Genomic DNA, 15,258 nt, shown 5'->3' with positions numbered 1-15,258 from the left:
GACTTTCCAGTGGTTAAGACACCATGCTTCCACTGCAGGGGTCATGGGTTAAATCCTTGGTCAGGGAACTAAGATTCCACATGACACATGACCCAAAAAAAGGAAAAAAAATTTTTTTAATTATTAAAATGTTAAATTTGATAAAGTATATTTAGCTACAGTGGAAAAAAAGAAACCTGAATTTTTAAAAATGTCAAAATTACATATTCATGTAGGCAAGGACTACAGGGTAATAAGCGAAAACTTTTACATGTCTGGTCGGAACGATGACACTGTTAGTTTTTTCATTTTTTGTGTTATAATATTGCTTATTTGCTTATTTGCTGCTTAATAATTTTGCAAAGCAAGCCAGGGGAGAGGGCCGGGTTGGCTTTGGCCTTCCTCCCTGGGGTGCCACCGGCCCTTACAGGCCTCTCTCCTTCCTGGTAGAGAGAACACATGATGAGCTGCTACTGGGAGCAGCCCCGGCCCATGGCCCCACGCCACGACCCCAGCAGGCCCTACGCAGAGCAGTACCGCATAGACGCCCAGCAGTTTGCACGCCTGTTCCAGCTTGTCTCGCCATGGACCTGCGGGGCCCACACGGAAATCCTCGCGGAAAGGACTTTCAGGCTTCTGGATGAGAACATGGATCACCTTATCGAATTCAAAGCCTTTGTGAGCTGCCTCGGTATGACTCTGGGTCTTTTCCGCATTGAGTTCATACGGGATGTGAGTCTGTGAACACAAGAGAAAGGGATAGTGAAGCAGGCGTGTCCACTCAATGAAGCAGATCTGTGACTCACCCGATGAGATTTTGGGACTTTAAAAAGCCCTCTGCAGGCTCCTCTCGTGACCGCTTTTAAGCTTCCTAAGGGTCTCGGTGGGGAGGGGAGCCCAGGTGCTCGACATCAAAGGTCACTGACCATGTGCTTCTGGGCACCCAGGGTGTGGTGGTGGGTTGTTAGGAGACACCTTCCTAACTCATTTTTTAAAAAACAATTTTTAATTGAAGTGTATTTGATTTATAATATTGTATAAATTTCAGATATACAGCACAGAGATTCAGTTGTACAAGTCATATATGTGTGTGTGTGTGTATTTTTTTCAGATTCTTTGCCCTTATAGATTATTACCCAATATTGATTATATTTCCTTGTGGTACACAATAGGTCCTTGCTGGTTGTTTATTTTACACATAGTGGTATGTATGTTAATCCTAGCCTCCTCATTTGTCCCTCCCACTACCCACGTTCCTAACTCTTGCAGCTAAAATTAAAATCTTTCCGAAGCTGTGAGGCCAGACAGGATTCCCAGGGTCATCTTGCAGCTCTTCTCACGTTTTCTTTTCACACACACTGTGTCTGGAGAGGTGGGAGATGAAGCGTCAGGTCAGCAAACACTGGCCTCACTTCGTTCTCTCTACACTGACTTTGTGTCCTGACACCTGTATTTGAACCATTTGCCTCTGCTCAGTCTCTCTCTCTCCCCTTTAATTTTGCAGATATTATGTATAATGGAGAAATGAATGAGAAAATTAAACTGTTATATCGGCTTCATATCCCTCCAGGTAAGAAATTCTAAGTAGAAAATTAGGCTCTGTTGTGCCTTGACCTGGATCAACTTTGAGCATGACCTTGAGGTTCTTCTCTTTTATAAACATATAAATGAGGCAATAGACATTTCTAGTTTGGAGTGGCTGATGACAGGTTTGATTTACCGTGTTGTGTGGCCTGTGGCAGGGGTTCCCAAACCCAGGGGTGCATCAGAATCATCTGGGCAGCCTGTTGTAACACAGGATGCCTGGCCTACCCGTTCTGATTGACTAGGTCTGAGGACCACACTTCGAGACCCAACAGCCTGTGGGATGTGGGGGAAAACAAACCCTGGTTGCCTCAATAGATGGTTATTGTAGCTTACTGTTTTGTTTTGTTTTGCATTGTGGTAAAACTGGTATATAATATTGTATTTAGTTTCAGGTGTAAAACCTAATAGTTGGTCTTTGTATACACTACAGAGTGATCACCACAGTAAATCTCGTTACGATTTGTCACCATAAAATTGACCTCCTTCACCTGTTTTGCCTACCTCTCAAACGCTTTCTCCTCTGATAACCGTCTGACCTCTGTATCAAGGAGTTTTATTTGTTTGTTTCATTTTTTAGATGGCACATATGATAGAAATTGTATAATATTTGTCTTTCTCTGACTTATTTGGCTTAGCATAATGCCCTCAAGGTCCATCTATATTGTTGCAGATGGTAAGGTTTTCTTCCTTTTTCTGGCTGAGTAGTGTTCTATTGTGTGTATGTGTGCATGTGTGCGACTTTACTGAATTCATATATACCAGGAGTGTTTTGGTGGAACCTTTAAGGTTTTCTGCATATGGTATCATGTCATCTGCTTCCCTTGTGGCTCAGCTGGTGAAGAATCCGCCTGCAATGCGGGAGACCTGGGTTTGATCCCTGGGTTGGGAAGATCCCCTGGAGAAGGGAAAGGCTACCCACTCCAGTATTCTGGCCTGGAGAATCCCATGGACTGTATAGTCTATGGGGTCGCAAAGAGTTGGACACGACTGAGCGGCTTTCACTTTCACTTAAGATTTTCTACATATGGTGTCATGTCATCTACAGATAGTGACAGTTTTACTTCTTCCTTCCCAACTGGATGCCTTTCGTTTCTTGTTCCTGCCTAGTTGTCTGACAAGCACTTCCAGTACTATGTTGAGTAAAAGTGGGCAAAAGTAGGCATCGTTGTTTCGTTCCTGATCTTAGAGGAAATGGCTTATAGCTTTTCACCATTGAGTATGATGTTAGCTGTACTTGTCATATGGCCTTTATTACATTGAGATATATTTCCAAAATCACTGCAGATGGTGACTGTAGCCATGAAATGAAAAGACACTTGCTCCTTGGAAGGAAAGTTATGACCAACCTAGACAGCATATTAAAAAGCAGAGGCATTACTTTGCCAACAAAGGTCCGTCTAGTCAAAGCTATGGCTTTTCCATTAGTCATGTATGGATGTGATAGTTGGACTATAAAGAAAGCTGAGCACCAAAGAATTGATGCTTTTGAACTGTGTTGTTGGAGAAGACATCTGAGAGTCCCTTGGACAGCAAGGAGATCAAACCAGTCCATCTTAAAGGAAATCAGTCCTGAATATTCACTGGAAGGACTGATGCTGAAGCTGAAACTCCAATACTTTGGCTACCTGATGCGAAGAGCTGACCCATTGGAAAAGACTCTGATGCTGAAGGTGGGAGGAGAAAGGGATGACAGAGGATGAGATGGTTGAATGGCATCACCAACTCAATGGACATGAGTTTGAGTAAGCTCCGGGAGTTGGTGATGGACAGGGAAGCCTGGCGTGCTGCAGTCCATGGGGTTGCAAAGAGTTGAACACGGCTGAGCAATTGAACTGAACATTTCCTAAATAACCCTTTAAGAATTTTAATCATAAATGTGTACTGAATTTTGTCATGCTTTTTCTGCATCTGTTGAGACAATCATACAACTTTTATCCTTGATTTTGTTAATGTGGTGGATTGGATCATGTTGATTTATGGATGTTGATACATCCTTACATTCCTGTAATAAATCCCACTTGATCATGGTATATAATCCTTTTAATATATGTTTGAGTTAGATACGCTCATACTTTGGGGTTTTTACATCTATTTTCATCAGGGATATGGGCCTATAATTTTTTTCTTTAATGGTGTCGTTGTTTGGTTTTAATATGGGGGTAATTCAGGCCTTTTCAAATGACTTTTGAACCATTCTCTCTTCAGTTTTTTTCGAGTTTGAGAAGTTTAGTTATTAAATCTTGAATGTTGGTAGAATTCACTAGTGAAACCATCTGGTCCTGGGATTTTGTTTGTTGTTGTTAAGTCACTCAGTCATGTCCGATCCTTTGTGACCCCATGGACTGTAGCGTGCCAGGCTTCCCTGTCCTTCATTATCTCCTGGAGTTTGCTCAAACTCGTGTCTATCGATTCAGTGGTGCCACCCAACCATTTCATCCTCTGTCGCCCCCTTCTCCTGCCTTCAATCTTTCCCAGCATCAGGGTCTTTTCCAATGAGTTGGCTCTTCCCAGCAGGTGGCCAAAGTATTGGAGCTTCAGCATCAATTGCTGACTCAATGTTCTTTTCTTCTTAAATTATTTCAATGCAGGATAATTTCTTTGCAAGATTGTGAAGGGTTTTGCCATACTTCATGTACTGTTGATCTGTTGAGGTCTTCTGTTTGTTCATGAATCAGTCTTGGAGGACTCTATGTTTCTAGGAATTTATCCTCTTCCTCTAGGTTATTCATTTTGTTGTATAATTGTTCATATGAATTTCTCACGACCTTTTGTCTGTGATGTCAGATGTAACTTCTCTTTCATTTCTGACTTTGACCTCTCTTTTTCTTGGTAAGACTAGGTAAAGGTTTGTCAATTTTGTTGATCTTTTCCAAGAAACAGGTCTTACTTTTATTGACTTTTTCTAGTGTCTTTTTAATCTCTATTTCATTTATTGCTGTTCAGTTCAGTTCAGTCCAGTTGCTCAGTTGTGTCCGACTCTTTGCGACCCCATGAATTGCAGCACTCCAGGCCTCCCCGTCCATCACTAACTGGAGTTCACTCAAACTCGCGACCATCGAGTCTGTGATGCCATCCAGCCATCTCATCCTCTGTCGTCCCCTTCTCCTCCTGCCTCCAGTCCCTCCCAGCATCAGTCTTTTCTAATGAGTCAACTCTTCGCATGAGGTGGCCAAAGTACTGGAGTTTCAGCTTCAGCATCATTCCCTCCAAAGAACACTCAGGGCTGATCTCCTTCAGAATGGGCTGGTTGGATCTCCTTGCAGATTTCCATTAGAACTGCTTTTGCTGTATCCTGTAGAATTTGAAATGTTATATTTCCATTTTCATTTGTCTCAAGGTATTTTTAAAATTTTCTCCTTGATTTCTTTCTTGACCTACTGGTTTTTTAACCTCCACATAATTTGTGGTTTTGCCAGTTTGTTTGTTTGTTTGGTAATTCTAGTTTCATACTAACGGGGTTGGAAAAAATGCTTGGTATGATTTCAGTCTTCTTAAATTTATTGAAACTTGTTTTCTTGGGGAGTGTTCCTTGTGTACGTGAGAATATGTATTCTGCTACTTTGGGATGGAAAGTGTTGTATATACGTGTGGTTTAAGGCTGATGCTTCATTACTGATGTTCTGTCTCGATGTTCTATCCATTAATGTAAGTGAGGTCTTAAAGTCCCTGACTAGTGTGCTGTATTGCTGTCGATTTCTCCCTTTAGGTCTGTTAATATCTGCCTTATTTATTTAGGTGTGCCTCTCCTGGGTGCATCAGTGCTTACACGTTATATCTTCTTGTCCGATTGACCTCTTTCCAGCTTTCGTTTTAGTCTGTTTTTTGCAGGGACTGTCTTTTGCATTCCATCACTTTCAGCTTGTGGCCTACTGTCTGAGTGAGCCTTTTGTAGGCAGCATATGGATGAGTCTTGTTTTTTGATCCATTCAGTCACTCTATTTCTTTATTGGAGAATTCAGTCTGTCTACATTTAAAGTAATTACTGATAGACATGCACTTAGGGCTGTTTTGTTAATTGCTTGTTGTGGTTCTTTTCCTGTTTTCTCTCTTCCCTTGTGGTTTGATGCCCTGTGGTGTTCCATTTAGATGTCTGTCTCATCTTCTGTGTAGGTTTTTGCCGTGTGGTTATCACAAGTTTCACTATATGACAGCCTATAGATATAGATATAGATAGATATTTATACATAGATATATACAGATCTATACCAATCAGTTTTAAGTTGATAGCATATACATACATATACATATACATATTGATAGTTTATACATAGTCTAAGAATTATGTATTTTTACTCCCTCTTCCTACATTTTACTTTAGATGTGAAGTTTTACATATTTTATTTTTTTATGTCCTTTGGCCTATGATGCTTTACTTAATTGTACTACTTTTGTCTTTTAACCATTTTACTAACTTTGGAGGTGGTTGAGCAATCTTTATAGTGCCTTTATCAGTCAGATTTTGACTCTGCTATGTTTTCTTGTTGCTAGTTAGGGCTTTTTCTTTTTAGCTTAAAGAAGTCCATTTAACCTTTCTTATAAGGCTGGTTCAATGGTGGTAAAGGCCTTTATCTGTTGTTTTGAAATGGTTTATCTCCCCTTCAGTTCTGAATAATAACCTCGGTGGGTGGAATACTCTTGGTTGTGTTTTTTCCTTTTAGCACTTGGAAAGCATTGTGCCACTCCCTCTGGCCTGCAGTTTCTGCTGAAAAATCAGCTCACAGTCTTATCGGGGTTCCACTGTACATAACATTGTTTAACATATAGAAGAGAAATATTCCAGATGATCTGATACCACATCAGGTGGTACAGGGATGAATAGTATTCTAGAAGATTACTAAACCTGGAGTTTTCATTGCAAAACATTGATCTATATGTAGGTATTGGTCATTTTACCCAGCTAGTTGCACTAATTGGACTTCCAGAAGACAACTTCCTGGAAGAACATTAGACCCATTAGGAAGAAGCATCAAAACCAGCTACTGAGAATGATGTGTTGGAATCGGTAAATGAAGACAAATGAATGAGGCATCGGAGGCTTCCTGTAAGAGAGCCTGCTGAGAGTGGAGCTGAGAGCGCTGGCTCTGTTGCCCCTGGGAGCTCCGGGATGCAGGGAGTACATCGTCAGACTTGCGGCGCAGCTCCCGGAGGTGTCCCTGCGGCTCTGCATCCACGTGAAGGGATGTTTTCAAGATGATGACTTAAGTGAAACTGGAGCTGCTTCAGGCTTTGTGTTCAGCTTTGGGTGAGGAAGTAGAGATTTCTTCCTGAGGTTGTTTACATGCAAGAGTGCATTTGCTGTCCAAAAGAAGAGTTTTTTCAGGAGCTGAGTTGGGTGGCTCAGTGGTAAATCCTGCCAATGCAGGAGACATGGGTTCGATCCCTGATCCAGGAGGATCCTCATGCCTCAGAGCAACTAAGCCCCTGTGCCACAACTCTCGAGCCCGGGAACTGAACACCGATCCCACATGCCACAGCTACTGAAGGCCGTGCACCTGCAGCCTGTGCTCTGCAATGAGAGAAGCCACCACAGTGAGAAGCCCGTGTGCGGCCGAGTACCTCGCCACAACCAGAGAAAAGCCTGTGCAGCAGCGAGGACCCAGCACAGCCAAGAACAAGTGTCTTTAAAAAGCTGAGTTAAAAAGGAAAATGTTACAGATGATTCCAACTATTATTCCAACTATCTTTATTAAAGATAGTTGTATTTTGCTGTGCTGCACAACGTGCCAGCTCTTAGTTCCCCGACTGGTGATCAAACCTGTACCCCTCTGCAGTAGAGGCACAGAGTCCTAACCACTGGACCAGGGAAGTCTCAAAGGTAGTTATTTTAAAAAGGACTTAAAATGTTGAAAACCTGAGTGAACTTCGTTGAGAATTGGAAGAGCACATGAAACCATGAATGTGCACGGACAAAGTATGGATTCAAAGCAGAAACTCATCTTAGAAAAATATGAGGTTATAAGCGCTCCATTAATGATGTTTCGTCAGTATTACAATTTGAATCCTCAAGCATAATTATAGACTAAAACAGCAATATCTATATAAATGAGTTTATATCAATATCTGTATAAATTTTTAAATACCTGATATGAAAAAATGTTGGGTGGATTGAAAATTCACTCATATTATGGGACTTCCCTGATCAAGGAACTGGATTCTGTGTTGCAACTAAGAGCAAAGATCCTGCACGTTGCACCTAAGACCCAGTGCAGCCAAATAAATAAATACTGAAAACAGAAAACCAAAATTCAGCCATATTATCAAAAAAACTCAGATTTGTTAGTAAGGGAGAATCATCATATGCTTGAAATAAAACAAAAACATTTGAACCATTCAAATTCTCAGTACTGACAAGAAAGCAGTTTCCATCAAGTACAGCAAAATGCCATTTGCTTCTACCTTCTTGTCCATATAGTTTCTCAGTGATGGTGATAGTCCATTTGAAGAGGTTATTAGTTTAAAATCCTAATCAGGAATTGCATGGAGACATTTCAATATAATATTAGTATGGAAACTAATATTAAAAAGTCCTAAGCATGCTAAGATTTCAGTACCATTTGACCCATTTTGTTACTCGGCAAAAGGTATTTTGTTCCATTGCCCTTGATTAAAGAATGCACCTTGGAAGTTCAAGTTCATTGACAGAATGGCTCCACTTTCGAAGTCTGTGCAGTACAACTGAAAATATACTAGATCTTTGCAAGGCGGCTATGCTCCCTGCTCTGCCACCAACACTGACATACACTAAATCTTTGCATGACATTGTCTGCTTTGTCCAGAGTACCTGCAGATAAGACCCATAAGCACTGATATTAATATACATGGGAAGCCCATGCAGCTCAGTGGTAAAGAATCCACCTGCCAGTGCAGGAGATGCAGGAGACCCGGGGTCAGTCTCTGGGTCGGGACGATTCCCTGGAGAAGGAAATGGCAACCTACTCCAGTATTCTTGCCTGAAAAATCCCACGGACAGAGAAGCCTGGGGGCTACTGTCCACAGGGTCACAAAGAGTTGGACACGACTTTAGTGCCTGAACAACAATGACTACTGATATAAAACCATAGCTTTCGTGGAATATTCACTGAGGATGACAACCTTAGTAGTATTATGGAATAGGAAATCATGTGTTTGAAATTACTATCAAGATACATGGCATGTGACAACTACTCTTTGTCTGAGAAAAAGGTTGTGGCACCCAGGTCACGTCCACCATATTGGTTCTTCACTTTTTGGTCAGCCTTTTCTTCTGGTTACACTAAGAAACAGTACTGAAGATAAAATCTATAATCTCCTGCCCTTGAGAGTGTGCTGATACGTCAGAATACCTGTTGGAGCCCAAGGGACTGAAGGATCGTTACATCACTCTAAGGACCAGATTATTAATGGGCATGACCCAGTTGGCATACATGAAGAAGGCTTATCAGTTAACACGGAAATATGTGAACTAAATGATGACTCCAGTCATGAAAGATCAAGAACTTCCCCCAGACACTGGAGACAGTCAGTCTGAAGACTCAGGTTCTGAAAATGGATGCTGTACTATGGAAACTTGCAAGGTCAACTTCTCACAGGATCCAGAAGTGATAGTTTACATCTGATAACTTGGGCAGTACTAATGCCAGCTGCATCAGAAATGATACCAGGCTCATTCAACTTGGTGACAGACAGCTGAGGCTAGATGTAAGTCTGGTCTTTGGATTGGGATCCTGAGTTGAAAATATCACTTGAGGGTTTTGAAAAATAAGAATAGTGTAGAATATAAACCTCCTAAGGAACCTTTTGTATAAATAAAAGATTGCATTGAACGTCTTATAATTTTATTTTTATTTCTTATTTATTACTGGTTGTGCTGAGTGTCATTGTTTTTGCTTGGGCTTTCTCTGGTTGTGGCAAGCAGGGGCTACTCTGTACTGCAGTGTCCCAGCTTCCATCTCAGTGGCTTCTCTTGTTGCAGAGCACTCAGGCTCTAGAGCACAGGCTCAGTAGTTGAGGCTCACGGGCTTAGTTGCTCCTCAGCACTTGGGGTCTTCCCAGATCAGGGATCGAGCTCGTGTCTCCTGCATTGGCAGGCAGAATCTTTACCACTGAGCCACCAGGGAAGCTCCTCCACTCAACTTTTTAAAAGAGAAAAGCTGGTTGCTTAAGACCCCTGATATTATGCAAACTGTCAAGGAGCCACTAAGATTGGATTTGTGCTCCCAGTGAGTGTTCAGTATGTGTCACAGCTCAGGAGGTTTTCTGGATTATATATCTGGGACACAAGTTGGAGAGTCTGGTTGATCTTCCTATCCCACTGATGACTTGGGTATACTGGAATTCCTAATTGATCCAAATGCAAGTCTGTGCTGTTAGAAGTTGATTGCTGTTTCTAGCCACCATGTAGAGGTAGAGGGAGGTACTGTTTGGCTTTTTCAAGAAGAAAATATGATGGAAAGTGGTATTATAATTTAACTTTTTATTTTGTATTGGTTGTTGTTCAGTTGCTCGGTTGTGTCCAGCTCTTTACGACTCCGTGGACTGCAGCACGCCAGGCTTCCCTGTCCTTCACTATCTCTTGCAGTTTCCTCAAACTCATGTCTGTTGAGTCAGTGATGCCACCCAAGCATCTCATCCTCTGTTGCCCCCTTTTCCTCCCCCCTTAGTCTTTCCCACCATCAGCATCTTTTCAGTGAGTTAACTCTTTGCATCAGATGGTCAAAGTATTGGAGCTTCAGCATCAGTCAGTGAATATTCAGGGTTGATTTCCTTTAGGTTGACTGGTTTGATCTCCTTGCTATCTGAGGGACTCTCAAGAGTCTTCTCTAGCACCACAGTTCAAAACATTAATTCTCTGGCCCTCAGCCTTCTTTATGGTCCAGCTCTCACATCCATACATGACTAATGGAAAAACTAGCTGTGACTACACGGACCTTCGTCAGCAAATGATGTCTCTGCCTTTTAATACACTGTCTAGGTTTGTCATAGCTTTCCTTCCAAGGAGTGTCATTTAATTTCATGGCTGCAGTCACCCTCCGCAGTGATTTGGGAGCCCAAGAAAATAAAGTCTCTCACTGTTTCCATCGTTTCCCCATCTATTTGCCATGAAGTGATGGGACCGGATGCCATGATCTTAGTTTTCTGAATGTTGAGTTTTAAGCCAGCTTTTTCACACTCCTCTTTCACCTTTATCAAGAGGCTCTTTAGTTCTTGTTCTCTTTCTGCCATTAGGGTCATCTGCATATCTGTGGTTATTGATATTTCTCCCCCAGCAATCTTGATTCCAGCTTGTGCTTCATCCAGCCTGGCATTTCGCATGATGTACTCTGCATATAAGTTAAATAAACAAGGTGGTAATAGACAGCTTTGACATATTCCTTCTCCAATTTTGAATCAGTCTGTTGTTCCTGTCTGGGTCTAACTGTTGCTTCTTGCCTGCATACAGGTTTCTCAGGAGGCAGGTAACATGGTCTGGTATTCCCATCTCTAAGAATTTTCCACAATTTGTTGTGATCTACACAGTCAAAGACTTTAGTGTAGTCAATGAAGCAGAAATAGATGTTTTTCTGCAATTCTCTTACTTTTTCTATGATGCAATGGATGTTGGCAATGTTGGCATTTCCTCTGCCTTTTCTAAATCCAGCTTTTACATATGGAAGTTCTCAGTTCACATACAGTTGCAGCTTCACTTGAAGAATTTTGAGCATGACTTTGCTAGCGTGTGAGATGAGTGCAATTATGCAGTAGTTTGAACATTGTTTGGCAATGCCCTTCTTTGGGATTGGAATGAAAACTTACCCTTTCTAGTCCTGTGGCCACTACTAAGTTTACCAAATGCTGGCATATTGAGTGCAGCACTTTCACAGCATCACCTTTTAGGATTTGAAATAGCTATTTCAAATAGCTCAGGAATTCCATCTCCTCCACTAGCTTTGTTCATACTGATGCTTCCTAAGGCCCACTTGACTTCCCACTCCAGGATGTCTGGCTCCAGGTGAGTGACCACACCGTTGTGGTTATCTGGGTCATTAAGACCTTTTCTGACAGTTCTTCTGTGTATTCTTGCCACCTCTTAATCTTTTCTTCTTCTTTTAGGTCCTTGCCATTTCTGTCCTTTATTGTGCCCACCTTTGCATGAAATGTTCCCTTGGTATCTCTAATTTTCTTGAAGAGATCTCTAGCCTTTCCCATTCTACTGTTTTTTGTATTTCTTTGCATTGTTCACTTAGGCTTTCTTATCTCTCCGTGCTGTTCTTTGGAACTCTGCACTCAGATGGGTGTCTTTCCCTTTCTCCTTTGCATTGGAATATAGCTGGGTCACAATGTTGTGAGTTTCAGGTGGACAGCAAAGGAACTCAGCCATACATATACATGTATCCACTCTCCCCTAAACTCCTTTCCCATCCAGGCTGCCACATGCCATTGAGCGGAGCTCCTGCTGTGCTATACAGTAGGCCCTTGTTGGCTATCTATTTTAAATATAGCAGTGTGTGCATGTCCATCCCAAGCTCATTACCCCTTCCCCCCAGCAACCTTAAGTTCATTTGGAAAATGGTATTACTCTGATGACTGTAGTGGCAAGTGCACCTGAAGGCCAAACAGTGTTGAAAGCAGTCTGTGTCCTCTTCTGCCAGAGATAAGCAGCTTTCAGTGGAACTGGTGTTTTTCCCCCACAAGCATCCCATTCAGAAAGTGATGAGATAGTAGTGGGGATGACATTGTTGCAGGGAATGGACATTTGCCCCGACTGATGATAGTCCCTGCAGCCACAGGGAGACGTCTGTGCGGGTGTCTGTTGAAGCCATGCACTTATCCACCCGTTACACAGACATCTGAGATCAGGAGTTTCAGATAACCAAATGCAAATCCTTCATCCGACTGTTAATTTGTGCAGAATGTGAAGTGAGACACAGTGAACGCATTAATAGGATTGTTTCTTAATTCATGTATAGTGCCCAACTGTGATTTACAGGTATACTGGAATGTCAAAACAAGATTACATTGATAGAAGTTCATAATTTCATTTTAAAAGGTTGAAAGAACATTTGAGGATTGTATAGACTCTGTGGACTGTTTTTCCTAACGCACTGTAGCTTACATTTCTGAAAGAGTAGGTAACACGATGAGCGTTTTCCAGTGAGCTCCTAGCCTCCTCCACTGTCCCCTGGGGTCCAGTTTGGGTCCAGCTGCTTAATGCCGAGATGGAGGGGAGAGAGGTTGTGGGGCACTGCTCTGAGGTTGGCTGGCCTTTTCTGGCTCCCTGTCACTGTTGATGCTTGACGTACCTCCTCTCTGGATACTCGCCCACCCTGTAAATTAATCGCTCTGGGCTCCCGTGTTTGTGTATTAGTTCTTTTGTAAGAGTGTCCTCCTAGAGTGACTTTTGTGCGCGTTTCTCCCGTCTGATATGCTGAGCTCTTTTGCGGGTAGGGATCTAGTATATGCCTGACATCCCAGTGCCTGTTACCTAGGAAGCAGTTCCTATGGTGACTGCCTCAAGTACAGTCCAGTGTTTGTAATTTTCCTCCTGTTCAGTCTGAGTGGGCTTCCTTGATAGCTACTTGGTCAAGAATCTGCCTGCAGTGCAGGAGACCCCAGTTCGATTCCCGGGTTGGGAAGATCCGCTGGAGAAGGGATAGGCTACCCACTCCAGTATTCTTGGGCTTCCCTTGTGGCTCAGCTGGTAAAGAATCCGCCTGCAGTGCAGGAGAGCTGGGTTCAATCCCTGGGTTCGGAAGATCCCCTGGAGAAGGGAAAGGCTACCCAATCCAGTATTCTGGCCTGGAGAATTCCATGGACTATACAGTCCATGGGGTCACAAAGAGTTGGACACGACTGAGTGACTTTCACTTTCAGCGTGAGTGGATTCTCACATGAGCCACTGCATAGAATATGTTTTGGGCAAAGTTGGAAAAAAGAAATGACTCAACAAGTTTGGCAGTAGGGGGTGGGTGGCGGCAGTGAATAAAGCCCAATGGAAAAGACAACCCCAAGCATCCTCCACCTTTCAAACCCCAGAAACCTACTTCGCAAGCAGGAAGGAGGGTAGCTTATCAAGGCTGTGGTGCCATCTTGTGGCTATCTGTTGGATCACAACAGGATTTTGCCTTTTATTTATTCTCAGTGAATGGGTATTTTGAAGTTTCAACATTTTAAAAACGAGGATCCTTCATTTGCAGTCCCTTTTAGAATTTGCTTGGTAACAGCTTTATTGGTTTATAATCCACATACCATAGAACTGACTCACCGGATGTGTACAGTGTCTGATTTTTAGTGTACCCATTACAAACCATCATCACAATTTTAGCATATTTTTATTCCCCCTAAAAGAGCCTGCACCCTTAGTTACTGTCCCCAGCCCACACCGTTTCCCCCCTGCTTTCAGATGTCTGTTCTGGGCTTTTCCTGTACATGGAGTCATGCTGTATGCACCCTTGTGTCTGTGCCTGCTTTCAGTCAGTATGTCTTCAGGGTTCATCCATGGCTTGACATCAGTGCTTACTCCTTTCAGCAGCTGAATTGATGCTCTGCTGGGCTTGCCATCATGTGTCCATTTCAGCTGATGAATACTTGGCTGGGTTTGCTTGGGGCTTCCCTGATAGCTCAGTTGGTGAATGATCTGTGCTTTCTGGCTCTTTGGAACAAACACTGCTGTGAACATTAGTGTACAGGTTCTGAGTGGGAATGTTGTCATTTCCATTTGATATATACCTAGGAGTGGAACTGGGTGGAAATGGCAAATTAATGACTTAATTTTTGGTAACTGCGAAACTATTTTCCAAAATGGTTATCCCATTTCATATTCACACCAGCAGTGTATTATAGTTCTGATATAATTGGAGTTTTGTATATTTCCAGAAAACTTGTAACAGGCTTTGAATTCAAGAAAGCTTTTTTCAGTTTTTGCTAGAAGTTATTTAAGTATACCATGATGTGCTAATTACTGAAAAAGAAGTTTAAAGCAATTACCCAGTATTACATCATCGAGGTGTTATTTCTAGAATTTATGTGTGTATGTATATCCATACTTATAATTTGAAAGTATCAATTTTTAACCACATGGACATTTTTCTAGGCCAGTATTGGCAGTGTCTTATGAATTTGTGTCGCTGCAGTACCTACAGACATCAGGGAAAAGACGTTATGAGTGAGTCAGATGCTTTTGACTTCTTGGTGTACACAGGGCTCAGACCAGGGAGGACCCTGCAGCCCTCAGACTGGAGGCTTCTAGCTTAGCCTTTAGTTTTCTTAACTAAAAAGTAAAATTACTGTTAGTTTTGGTTAAGACACAATAATTTTTCCAATTAATTAAAAAAAAATTTACTTTTTAAAAAGCACTCACTGAAAATGACCGAGACAGCCAGTCACCACTGAAGAATCCTCTGTTGTCAACATCAAGACCCCTGGTTTTCGGCAAGTCCAATGGTACGTACCTCTTTTTGTTCTGATCAGGCACACCACTGCAGTCTTTAAGAATGGATTTCACAGCTATTCTTAGAAGCAAAGGGTCTCTTCCTCTCCCTCCAGGGAGCAAATACTGAGACCACTGCTTCAGAGGCCAAAACCTTCCAAGGTGCAGTGTACTGAGTGACTGCCCTCAATCCTCCCATGTTTATTCCTTTAATATTGCAGGGGTTGTCCTATAACAAGAGGTCACTCAGTATCATCATCTATTTGTGGCCACTTTTTGTACTAGACCTTTGTACAAGATTGATCTCT

General features: G+C 42.2%; 1 protein-coding gene across 2 annotated transcripts in view; it reads left to right on the top strand.

Moving 5' to 3' along the window:
- Positions 1–15,258, top strand: part of TBC1D8 (TBC1 domain family member 8) — a 137,758-nt gene that overhangs the window by 118,624 nt on the left and 3,876 nt on the right. For both annotated transcript variants that reach the window (XM_018054925.1, XM_018054926.1), the window contains exons 16-18: positions 430–670; positions 1,484–1,549; positions 14,875–14,964. In XM_018054925.1, coding sequence (XP_017910414.1) covers positions 430–670; positions 1,484–1,549; positions 14,875–14,964 — 397 coding nt within the window. The remainder of the gene's footprint in view (positions 1–429; positions 671–1,483; positions 1,550–14,874; positions 14,965–15,258) is intronic.

Source organism: Capra hircus, chromosome 11, assembly GCF_001704415.2.
Source record: "Capra hircus breed San Clemente chromosome 11, ASM170441v1, whole genome shotgun sequence".
Lineage (NCBI taxonomy): Eukaryota > Metazoa > Chordata > Mammalia > Artiodactyla > Bovidae > Capra > Capra hircus.
Note: the sequence above shows the minus strand (reverse complement) of the source record. Positions and strands in the feature narration are given on the sequence as shown.